The sequence below is a fragment of the Vigna angularis genome, chromosome 5 (assembly GCF_016808095.1).
Source record: "Vigna angularis cultivar LongXiaoDou No.4 chromosome 5, ASM1680809v1, whole genome shotgun sequence".
NCBI classification, from domain to species: domain Eukaryota; kingdom Viridiplantae; phylum Streptophyta; class Magnoliopsida; order Fabales; family Fabaceae; genus Vigna; species Vigna angularis.
In genome coordinates this window covers 28,663,369-28,675,820 of record NC_068974.1, presented here as the reverse complement: position 1 = coordinate 28,675,820, position 12,452 = coordinate 28,663,369, and the positions used below count along the sequence as shown (strand labels likewise).

Genomic DNA, 12,452 nt, shown 5'->3' with positions numbered 1-12,452 from the left:
CCCTTGAGTTGAAATCTAACAAAAGGTAGCCTTTCACTCCGGTTTTAAAACCAAGTAAAACACATTTTCTTGCACGAGGTTGAAATTTTGTTCTATGAGCTTGAAGAGTTGAAGCATAGCAAAGTGAGCCAAAAACTCGTAAGTAAGTAATGTCAGGTTTAACATTGTGTAACAGTTGAGATGGAGAAAAATATGCCAAAACTTTGGAAGGTAAAAGATTAATGAGTTGCACAGCATAACGAACAACAAAAGACCAGAAAATTATGGGCAAATGGGATTGAAACATTAAAGATCTAGCAACATTGAGAATGTGTTGATGTTTTCTCTCAACAACTCCATTTTGTTGAGGTGTTTCAACACAAGATAATTGATGTTGTATCCCTTTTTGTCTATAAAAATCTGTCATTGCAAACTCATTACCATTATCTGATCTAATAACTTTTACATCAATGCCAAATTGTGTTTTGATATAAGAAATAAAACCAATAAGTTGTGATCTTGTATCTGACTTACTTGCCATCAATTTAATCCATGTGAATCTAGACCTATAATCCATTATAGTTAAAAAATATTTGAAACCATCAACAGAAGAAGTACAATAGGGCCCCCAAATATAAACATGAATTAAATCAAAAGGAGCTTTTGAAACAGTAGTACTTAATTGAAAATGCAATTTTCTTTGCTTAGAATAGTGACAAGTATCACAATGAGTGTATTTTGTATCAGGTAAAGTGGCATACATGGTACGTAGTTTGATATAACAAGAAGAAGAAGGATGCCCTAGTCTAGAGTGCCAAATATCTATAGAGTTAGGTCTTATTGTAGAACAAGCAATAGAATTCTCAAGAGTAATAGTAGTTGGTGAACCAAGGGGTGCGGATGCAGGAACTATCATGACATACAAGTCATCTCTTTCTTCAGCTTTCCCAATCATCTGCAGGGTTGACTTGTCCTGTATTTCACATGAAAATTCAGAAATGGTAATTTTACAAGAGAGAGATTTAGTTAACTTTGTGATCAAAATAAGATTGACTGGAAAATTAGGAACAAACAAGACATTATGTATAGTAAGGTGTGGGCCAAGAGAAACTGTGCCAGAAAAATGAGCAAATGAAGAGTTCTTATTGGGTAGAGATACTGTAATTGGTGAAATTCTATGATAAGAAATAAAATGAGACAAAGAACTGGATATATGATCAGTAGCACCTGTGTCTAGAATCCATTAGGAATAGATATTACCTTGATCCTGAGAAGAAGTGGAAACATTATGAGAACTCACTAGACCAATAGAATGCGTGACTGTGGGATTAGATTGAGGAAGAAGTGCCAATAGACCATGAATTTGCTCTTGAGAAAGTCCCAGAGTTGAGGAATGTGACTACATCTGAGAATTATTAGAAGAAGGAACAACTGTAGAAGCCATTGATTTTTACAACTTCAAATTGGACAAAAATGGCAGAACCCGAATCTCCGAAAACTCCTTCAGATTCCTCAAAAATCAACCCAGGGTTACGAGTGATGAAAGCACCCAATTGTTTCTCATTGTAAACCCTAGAAAGCAAAGTCAAAACATAAAACATAATGATGCGAGAGTACTAGAAGGAGTAGCCATAGAAGAAGAAGAAATTGTAGGAAAGCCAAGAACAAAAGGTAGAAGATGAAGATTTTGGTAGTAACAGAATTGGTTGCGGAAGAACGTGATCAAGAATAAATTTTCTTCTGATACCATGTTAGAAGAAAAGAAAGGATGAAAATTGTGTATCTTATTCCATAATAAGGAGAGAGTACAATTGATATATATAGCTGTTTAAAACAATATAAAAACAGAATATAAATATAAAAACAGAATATAAATATATGAATATAAATGCACATATATGAAAGGAAAATAAATTAAATCCAATAAGTTGAAAATTAAAGTATCAATGTATATAACTTGACAAACAAATAAATTAAACATCTAAATTATTCAAATATTATCGAATAATACTCTAGTTTAAAAAGATCAAATTGAACCTATGTAAGTGAATAATTTTAATAAAAAATTATATAAAAATGGTAAAAATACTAATAAAGTGTTTTTGGTTGTGGATCAACCCACCCTCAACCTGACTCAAACTTGTTTAACCCATGGGTTAAGTGAGTTAATTAGACTCGCTTCAACCCACATTAAAAAAATTGAAATTTTCTCAATCCAACCGGCTTGAACCCGTGACAAGTTAGGTTGACTCAGATGTTAGAACCCATTTTAAAATCTCTAATAAGTAACCTATTATATTTTCTAATTCTTTTTTTGGAAGTTAAGCCAACATAAAATAAAAATAAATTATATAATAATTAGAATAACCGTCTAAACTGCTTATGTTGCTTATGCATGTAAGGCCCACATTTGTTGTAGGTTTTGTAACTCAACATCCACTAGTACAAAAACAGCATATAACGTCACACGTTCAATGTGCAACCACTGAATAACCAACATTAAAAATGAGCGATGACATTTTTGTAAATAAATGCAATTATTAAACGTTGTTTAGAATTGTAATTCGACGTAAAAGATATAAAACGTCGAATGACTTTTAAATTCGACGTCAACAGGTTAGTGAATTCAATAAAAATTTGAGCGAGAGATTGAAAATTCATTCACTTTAACTTAGCGCGTGATACCCTCTTCTCTTCTCAAACTTCTCTCGAACGAAGTTTGACGAGCATCAGATGTAATCTTTCTTTCATTTGATACAAATGCATGTTAATTAATTACTTTATATATGACTTTTGTTTGTTTTAACCAATTATTTTCGTGCTCTTGTCCTTCATAGGTGCATTCTGCTTTCTCTCTCACTGTGACGAAACTTCATTCCGACGAACCCACCTTTTGAAAGTTACTTTTCGTTTTCATTTTGAAGAACTTATTTGTTGAACTTGTTTGTTGTTTTTTTGTTGAACTTGTTTGTTGTTGTTGTTTAGTTGAACTTGTTTGTTGTTGTTGTTTGATTGAACTTGTTTGTTGTTGGTTATTATGGTTTGTTGTTGATACTAGACTACACATTCATAGTTCATGTTTTATAAAATACCAAACACTGAAATGTGTTGTTTTTTGCTTTTCAGGTCTCATAGAGTTGTAAAAAAGGATCAGAATTAATTAAAAAAAAACAAAAAAAATTGATTAACGTCAAATATTGACAAAATTCGACGTTAATTTAACGTCTCCTGATATGACGTCGTTCGCGAATTCGTCGTTAAAAGCCCAAAATATTCGACGTTGTACGCGATTTTTGTATTAATGATCTCTTTTGATTCTTGTGATTTATCTTTCGATTTATGTGATGGAAAAATGGGACAAACATTATAACAACTTAACAAAGAGTTATAACCAAGCAAAAATTCAATCTCCCTTTTTACAACAATCTGTGAGGAGCACCAAACAAATAGAGTAAAAACGGAATCCAAAACACAAAGCTACACCAACAAATTTTAATGTGAAAACCACTTAATGCAAGGGTAAAAACCACGAGAGTCATCTAGACCAAAGAAAAATTTATTATGATCAATAATATGATACACAAAAGTCTCCAATAAAACACCAATAACTGTTTTCAATTAACCAAACTAACTAAGCATAAATGCTTACAAATGGGAACAAATAAGATGAAAATTCTCCAAGACAAAGCTGCTGATGCGAAGCTATTTTCTCTCAAACTAGATCTTCAATTAACGATTCGAATGGTAGAATTAAGAACTATAAGTCTGAAACCCACGGTCAAAAAATCACTCCGATTCAACGATAAACGACTTCACAATGATGAAAATACACTAGTGTAGACTTTGTGTTATGCGGGAAGGACTTTGTCTCTTCCTTTCTCTCTTTAAATGACTCTTCTCCTCTTTACTAATCTGATCTCTTTCCACTAAAATAATGTGAGACATAATGATCTATATTATTTGGACTTATTATTCATATGGTGGGAAGAAATGAGTTACCAAGAGTATGTATGATTATCCATCTTATATTTTTTCATTCTTTTCAATTTATTTACCTTAACATTCCTTTCAATACTTTTCCATTTCGATATCCTCATCAAAAATAGCTTTACAATAGAAAAATCTTCTTAACTAAATTTTAATTATTAATCTACCCTATTATGATATTCTAATTATGTCATATTGTCGTACATTTTGTTTTGTTCAAAAAAGGCTTAATTACCTACTTAGTCCCCATGTTCGGAGGTAATTTGCTGTTTAGTACCCGATTTTAAAAATGTAGGCATTTGATACCTATGTTTTGAAATTTGTATCAATTGAATCCTACCCACTTAACGCCGTTATAAATCTAACATTTTTCTGACTGTGTATGTGATTTGTGGACGAGCGGTTATGGACGAGCGGTTATGGACGAGCGTTCGCTTCGTTGGACGAGCGTCCTCTTCTGCCTGACTGGGCGTACGCTTCGCTGGACGAGCGTCCTCTTCTGCATGACTGGGCGTTCGTTTCGCTGGACGAGCGTCCTCTTCTGCATGACTGGGCGTTCGCTTCGCTGGACGAGCGTCCTCTTCTGCATGACTGGGCGTTCGCTTCGCTGGACGAGCCTCCTCTTCTGCCTCACTGGGCGTTCGCTTCGCTGGACGAGCGTCCTCTTCTGCCTGACTGGGCGTTCGCTTCGCTGGACGAGCGTCCTCTTCTGCCTGACTGGGCGTTTGCTTCACTGGACGAGCGTCCACTGAACGTACTTGCGTCCACAGGGCGAGCGTTATCAATTGCTCGTCCAGCGAAGCGAACGCCCAGTCAGGCAGAAGAGGACGCTCGTCCAACGAAGCGAACGCTCGTCCATAACCGCTCGTCCACAAATCACATACACAGTCAGAAAAACGTTAGATTTATAACTGCGTTAAGTGGGTAGGATTCAATTGATACAAATTTCAAAACATAGGTATCAAATGCCTACATTTTTAAAACCGGGTACTAAACAACAAATTACCTCCGAACATGAGGACTAAGTAGGTAATTAAGCCTTCAAAAAACTATTAAAGACTTCATAAGAAAATATAAACTTAACATCACTTACACCAATAACATATCAATAAACTTATAATAACACGTTGATAAATATGAATTTTAGATAATCATTTTAAAAAGAAAGAAGCTTTCTACACAATTGTTTTATTGTTCATTTTATTTGTTAAAGTATATATTATTTAATCTTATTTGAAAATAATTATTTCTAAATACTTATCAAATGAAAGAAAAAAAGGAATTCAATCTGTTAGTCGTACCTTCATATATGTTCTTTCTATGAGAAGTTTGGGGCCTTGGTAGAGTCAAAAAGTAAAACTGGAAATGAGAAAAATACGCTGCCGTTTTAATAACACCCTTTTGGGCATTCCCGACCTATAATTGCTTCAACAGCACCACAACACTGTGCCCTCTCTCTGTCTCTCTCGCCACCAACCTCAAACCATGGCCTCGTTTGCTCGTGGAGCCGCATCCCTAACCCGCGTCGGTCTTTCCGCTTCCAAGACACCCATTCAACTCATCCACCGCCGTGGTCTCGCCGGAGCAGCTGGTAATTTTCCCCATCCAATTCTCTCCCTCAATTCACCCCTTCCCATTATTCTCTTTTCATTTTTTTTTCAAATTCCCAAGATTCAGTTTATTCTCACTTTATCCATTGTCGATGATCGAATTCGAAATTTCTGGGCTGTTCCTTTTGCTTTCTCTTGTTCCTCCGCTACCTTTTTCGAAAACCTAGGACTCGGATGTGCTGTGAAAAACACTGTTTGGGAAAGGTTATATGATGGGAATACGTTGCATCGGATTTCAAAAGTACGGTTTTGATTCATTTTTAAATGGGGTTTGTACAAGGGGTATTCACGATGAGGAATGGCATGGAAAGTATTTAAATAAATCAAACTTTGTTAAAACTAATCTAGGTCTTCCATCTGGGTATGTCATGATGGTGGAATAAAACAATGAGTTTTTTTTCTTCCGGTTTGTCTGTGGTATGAGTGGTACTGAGCTGGATCCTTAACTGAGATCTTAGGGGTAGACATTGTGCATTGAAAAAACTGACAAATCTGCATTAAGGATGTTTCGTGTCGAAGTTTAGTCGCCAATAAAAGTGATAAATACTTCATACTAATAACATGATAATCCAAAAAACGAGGAGCATTTAGTTTTGATAGTGTAATGTGACTTAGTGAACCCAAGTTGATATTGTTCAATCAACTGACATTTGCTGTTTCTTTTATTTTTTGTATTCTGCCATTGGGATCAGTTTTGTGTGTTGTAGGACTGTGTATATAGTGCCATATTTGGAATGGATTTAATCATTTAATGTTTGATTGTTATAGATCACCATGGACCTCCCAAAGTTAACTTCTGGAAAGACCCAATGAGCCCGTCTAAATGGAAGGAAGAGCACGTGAGTCTCTTGTTTTGTGTTTTGAATTTCCACTGCGCTCAGTGGATTTGAATTGTTAATTTTCGCCATGTGATGATTGGTTTGTTGTTTTGGAATTTGAAAATAATGTGTGAACATTCTCTGGGATGGTTGTTTTATGTCTGCAGTTTGTGATTATCTCTTTATCTGGCTGGGGACTACTCGTCTATGGAGGATACAAGCTCTTCACAGGAGGCAAGGGCAAGAAAGAAGAGGTACTTTCCTGTTTATTTGTTACTGCTTAGAAACAGTTTATTGGGTGCAATGCTACACAAACATGCGTTATGGGAAATTGTAAAATTTATAGGACATTACAGCTATTGTTAATATAAATACAGAAATAACATTTCACGTAAAACAAAAATATTTGCATTGTTTAGTTCAGTGCATTTGTTCTGCTCAATATATTCATAGTTTGGGAAAATACTTCCTACACACAGAAAGTTGGAATGGAGAAATTTTAATTTCGATGATAAAACTTCAGCTTTGGTCAGGATTCCTATTCAATCCGAATAAACTCTAGCCTTTTTCATTTGAAAGTTTGGTATTTGTACTTTGTTGTCACTGAAGGCTTTTTGTTTTTCGTAAGCAATATTGTAAGGCTAGATAATAATCAGATAAGTTCAGATGGTGTAATACTTCAATGGATCAGATGAAGTGTTGTTTATATTTCTCAATGGCTTTTGTATGGTATAATATTTAATTTATAGCTATAAAAATTGTTTTAGCATGGTTCTGGATCTGGTGGTGAGGTTTGTCATACTAACCAAAAAAATATACCGTTATACAAGAGTTTTGTTTAAAGCACTTCAAGTGAAATTTAATCATAACTATAGTAGGTGGCCAGTTTGGTATTCAGCGGATTTGTGTACTTTCATTTTAATCTCATCTGTATTTTGTATATACTGTGTTAAAATTTTAGTTCTCGTTCACTGAATGCTCTCAATATTTGCAGAATTTGGTAAAAGAAGCATCTCAATGAGCTTTGGAGAATATTTACAATGCAAAATGTTCTTGGTAATAATCTAGCGCCCTGACTTTCCCGAGTTTTTCTGACTCGGTCTTGTTTGATGGCAAACAAATATTTTGGCCTGTTATCCATTAATCTATGGCTACATTGAATATCTGTAGATGATCTTTTTCCAGAACAAGGTGTTACATTTAAGTTTTATTTACCCGTTTATGCAAATTTCTGCTTTCCTTTACATTTGCAAACATGCACTTTTACTGACATTGCGTTAACTACTGATGAAGCTATGTCATGTTCCTGCCTCACAAATTTTGAATACTTGAATGATCTTAATGAGCCTAACACTTTTATTGACATTGAAAGTTAGTTCTCACATCGTGTAAGCGCCTTGGATCATCATTCACGACAAGAGTAATAATGGATATCTTTCTGCCAATGTACTTTCAACTAATGTTCACCTATCCGAATCAGTTAACGAGTTGAAATACTTATGCTTTGGCTAAAATTATGTCGCACAATGTGTTTCTTCCATTGCAACTCGAAAGCAACGCCTAGTTCATTTAGTTCGAACAAAATAGTAATCTTTTCTAAATTAATTAGCTGCGCACATCTTATAGGTCATTCAATTTCAGTAAACGATGGGATTCTGTTTTCAATCTCGTTGTCCTTGTTAAATGAAGAGATATCATAGGTCATATAAATTCAGAAAAAAATGGCATTCTACTTGTGTTTTCTTCCCACTGTCCTTGCAGATGAAATTATGCAGAGGTAGGCGTGATTATGAGCTGTTGATGATATGTTAAAAGACCATTTTTATTTGAACAAACGTTAACTGCACTACTTGGCCTAATTTTATTTAGTTAAAGAGATTAGTTGTCTGATTGTAAAACAAAATATTTGATATATTACCACTAAGAAAAATAAAAGTTCTGATATTATGATATATTACTTGACTTCGATACAAACTTTCATGAGTTGGAATTTTTCTCAGGACATCTGAACACTAGATGGATGGAGAAAATATAGAATATAGCTTAATTACAAACCAGACTGATATTCTGACTCGTGTAGCTCTTCCTTGTAATCATTGTTTTCATCTTTAAATTCAGAATGCGATTTCTTAAAAATATCTTCATCACCGTCCTCGTCATCGTCATGGCTAGTGTCAATACTATCTTTATGTTGCTTTTGTACACGCAAAATCTCCTCTAATTCTTCTGGCCGTTCAATTAACACTTTAGTTTTTGTTTGTCCTGCATTCTTGTCAGCTTTGTTGATATGTCTCTTGCTCCAGTTTTGTTGGGCAAAACTCTGTTCATGCACTTCTGACCGTCTCATCTCGTCCAGTTTCTGATTCTCTGGGTATATGCTAGTTCCACTGCTTGTGACATTGGCCTCTCCTCGGTCAGGCTTTAAGAAATTGGCCTGTGACTTGTCTTTTCTTTGGCTATTTTTGTTCCCTCTTTCATCCTTCCTTAGAAAACTTTCCTCATCATATACTTTCCCAACTCTTCTACCTTTAGCCTCATCTTTATAAACCTTTCTATTGCCAATGTTATCAGAAACCACATTGTTCTCCATTAAACTACTATTGACAATGGTTCTCCAGCGCTTTCCCTTTGTTCTTCTTGCATGGCCATGTTTCCTCTTCATCCCAGCCAATTGCTTCACCTGACCTCCACTATCTGTAATGTCCTCTACTTGTCCTGAATGTTCTTCACTCATTGTTTTCTTCTCTCTCCCATACACCACTTCGGCGTCATCATTATATTTTACCACACCATCACCATCGCTTTGTGAGTTTTTGTTTGCCTTTCCAATCTCCCCATCAGTCCAAATTTCATCTTTCATCTCAGTTGCAACACCCCTATCTTTGGACTCGGTTAATTCACTTTTACTTGCATCTTCGTTGTCACCACCCCCGTGTTTGACAGATTCACTGGTATCTTCCTCCTTCTCAGATTCATCTTGGGCTTGATTTGTTCCATTTGCTGTCACAGTCTCAGGAAAGGTTGTTGGGTGATCATTAACTGGGCTTTCAAGACGGCGCTTCAAGTCTTCTATCTCTGCTTCCTTATGCTTAAGATTCTCTCTTAATGCTACTATCTCAGAGCCTCCCTGTCCCACTTTGCCCACCTTTTCTTGCATCAATCTCAGTTCATTCTGCTGCTCCTCAAATGCTGTTTCCATCAGTTTCTGCTCATCTTTCAGTGAATCCAAGGTGGATTGCATCTCCACAACTGTTCTAGACAACTCCATCTTCTGACTTCTCAGAGCGTATATCTTCCCCTTAATCTCTTCGTTTTTCTCTCTCAGCTCCTTGCTGCGATCTCTTTCCTTCTGTATGATTAAGGTAACAGTGTTATTCTAAATTAAAACTTTTTGGATTAACTTCTCCCGAAGTACTTCCAGAAGAAGAAAAAGAATGAGAAAATAAAATATATTTAACTTCTCCACAAACTATAAGCAATCTATACACTTCATTTATTATAGAATTTCTTTTCATTTAACATTTCTCATCACATTAAGGAGAAACTCTTGTTTATCTCCCTTTCTCCTTCTCCTGTATAAAAGTTTATCTCAACAGGACTTTAATCCACTTTACTGACCACCTAACATCTTGAGAATTGAATCGAGAGAATCTTGAAAATCCAAACATCTTTACCATTTTTCATCCTAGACATAACCTTTCGACAATCAACCTAAAATACCCGTAAACATTGACTTCTGATGTTATGTAAGGTAAAGTTTTGATAAAATGATAATCAAACGGTATTGAGAATTGCCAAATTAGAAACCATTTCTTCACTCAACTCCCAATACAACCTCTTGAATTTTAAATGTATTTTTCAGAAATGCATTGAAGCTGTTAAAACTCACAAAGTTACATGATTCACAAGCAATTTCAATGTTAACAAGTGCATTAATAAAAAGAGAGTCTGTGTTCTTAAGGACGCTTTTATATTCTTTATTGCATGTGGCACCTTGCGTGTCGTGACAAGAGAATGACACGCAAAAGTCAGGACGAGAAGCCGAGAGAGAGAAGGTGGAAGGGGTTGATGGAAGAGAGAAACTAAGAGGAGTTGGTGACCTGCAAGAGAAGCTGAAGAGCAAGAATCTGATGATCTTTCTCTTTGACTAGAAGGGTATAGATGCGCCTCTCTCTGAGCTTGTGAAGCACCATAACCCCAAGCAGTGCAGCCCCAAAAATGATCAACAATATCAAAACATAAGGTCTTCCTCTGTGACTCCCTCCACTGCTGCTATGCACCCCTTTGTTGTAATAAGCCATCTCTCTCACAGTGGTGATGATGAAGATGAAGAATGTATATTGAGCAACACCATCAACTATGAAGGACTTGTATGTTCTTCTGTCCTTGGAAAGGAACAAGGAACAATGAAGAATGAAGTGGGGTCTCTCTCTTCTCTCTCTTCTCTCTCTTCCTGAAGAGTTCAGATTTTGGATTGCTTGTCATGCAAAAAGAAAGTGCCACCTACTCATATTGCGGAGTTCACAAAGTTGAGTGTGCATGGAAATTGTGTCAGGCATTTCATCTGTGACATACGCTTTCTCTTTCCCATGCTCTCCTCGTTTTGACTGTTACTTACACCCTCCTACACAAAATACTACATTGGTATTTGTTATCATTTTGTTCATAATTAGAACTATAAGTTGATAAATTTATTCTATCAGTCAGTTACTTAATGTGTTCCAATGCAAAAATTAGCAGAAACAAACTGAGTTACTTCCAGTTAAAGGTACTAAGGTCCATGTGGACATGTGTGCCAAGTGGGATGATGTGTGTCCAGCTATTTTGTTATTTAATTTAAAGGTGTTTTCCGGGTTGTAAGTTACTACTAATTGACTTTCTTAAACCTTTAAGATCCCTTTTTGGTTCATGTGAGAATTTTGATACTAATAATCATATCTATAACTTTTTTTTTTCTTTTTCATAATTGTAACCCAAATTTGCAGGAAATAATTACTAGTTATATTTTTATTTACAAGTATGATTGATTTTTATTTGCAGGAGATGTGATTGATTACTAGTTATATTTTAAATAATTTTATTTAAAATTATTTATAATTGTAGTTGAAAAATTATTTTTTTGAGGATAATAAAATCTTTTTAATAGATCTTGTTTTATTGTATTATTTGTATTTTAAGTTTATCACATCTCAATTATTCAAACGTACGCAAATCATAATAGGCAAGGCAAGACTATAATTACAAAAAAGGAGAAGATGAAAGTTTTTCCAAGACTATATCCAATGTTATTAAAATGGAAAAACAACAATGATGTTTTTGAAATCAATGTTTAATTACTACATAATTTTAATAGCTTAAACAATACTTTAATTTTCTGTTTCCTTATTCATCAAATATTTAACTTTGACATATTTATTTGATATGGTTGTTAATTTTGTGCTCATTAAACTTGTTTTAATTTCATTGTCAATTGTAAAATCATGACATAAATAAAATTGTTAAAAATTAAAACAATGTTATTGATGTGCAACATTTTGTATGTAGTTTGTTTTTTTTAAAACTTTTGCTCACTCAGGCCAAGAATTATGCAGGAAGGGCTCATATGAGTCAATTGACATTATTTCTATTTGATGTAAGTTTTTTAACACATCATCTCATCTCACGTTAACAGTTTTACGATACATCTAATAAATAATAAACATCAATAAAAAGAAATTATAAATAATTTTAATACTTTAAATTTAACTTATTTTTATAAAACTAAAGTTTATACTATGTATAGTGTAAATTGATTTCATCTTTAGGTATTTCAACAAAGTATAAATATTTTAAAATTGATTTTTTCAAATACATTTTATTTTGAAAATATCGCAACGATATTTCTATTTTTTCTCAATTTAACAATGAATGCAAAGATATGAATAAACCTATCTTCATTGATGGTAGTACATGTAGGTTGGAATGGTATTCTGTATTGTGATTAAGTCCTCTCAGTTGTTTGCGTGAATAGCTGTCAGATTAGTTTAGTTGAGTTGTTTGTTGCACACTTGCAACTTGC

The 12,452-nt window shown here is 34.4% G+C and overlaps 2 protein-coding genes across 2 annotated transcripts; one reads left to right on the top strand and one right to left on the bottom strand.

The window, feature by feature from the left end:
• Positions 1 to 5,301: 5,301 nt before the first annotated feature.
• On the top strand, positions 5,302 to 7,638 carry LOC108340647 (uncharacterized). Its single transcript, XM_017578150.2, has 4 exons — positions 5,302 to 5,557; positions 6,345 to 6,415; positions 6,562 to 6,648; positions 7,389 to 7,638. The coding sequence occupies exons 1-4, from the start codon at positions 5,452 to 5,454 to the stop codon at positions 7,413 to 7,415; spliced, it is 291 nt and encodes a 96-aa protein (XP_017433639.1). The 5' UTR covers positions 5,302 to 5,451; the 3' UTR covers positions 7,416 to 7,638.
• Positions 7,639 to 8,315: 677 nt separating this feature from the next.
• Positions 8,316 to 10,695, bottom strand: LOC108340645 (uncharacterized). Its single transcript, XM_017578149.2, has 2 exons — positions 10,495 to 10,695; positions 8,316 to 9,743 (listed from the first exon to the last, which is right to left on the bottom strand). Exons 1-2 carry the CDS (start codon positions 10,693 to 10,695, stop codon positions 8,442 to 8,444), a joined length of 1,503 nt encoding a protein of 500 aa, XP_017433638.1. The 3' UTR covers positions 8,316 to 8,441.
• Between the last annotated feature and the right edge of the window lie 1,757 nt (positions 10,696 to 12,452).

Coding starts and splice junctions, on each gene's coding strand:
- LOC108340647 (XM_017578150.2), top strand. CDS start 5,452: ATGGCCTCGTTTGCTCGTGGAGCCGCATCCCTAACCCGCGTCGGTCTT. Junction 5,558..6,344: donor TGGTCTCGCCGGAGCAGCTG/GTAATTTTCCCC, acceptor TGATTGTTATAG/ATCACCATGGACCTCCCAAA. Junction 6,649..7,388: donor GCAAGGGCAAGAAAGAAGAG/GTACTTTCCTGT, acceptor CAATATTTGCAG/AATTTGGTAAAAGAAGCATC.
- LOC108340645 (XM_017578149.2), bottom strand. CDS start 10,695: ATGGCTTATTACAACAAAGGGGTGCATAGCAGCAGTGGAGGGAGTCAC. Junction 9,744..10,494: donor CTCTTCAGCTTCTCTTGCAG/GTCACCAACTCC, acceptor TTAATCATACAG/AAGGAAAGAGATCGCAGCAA.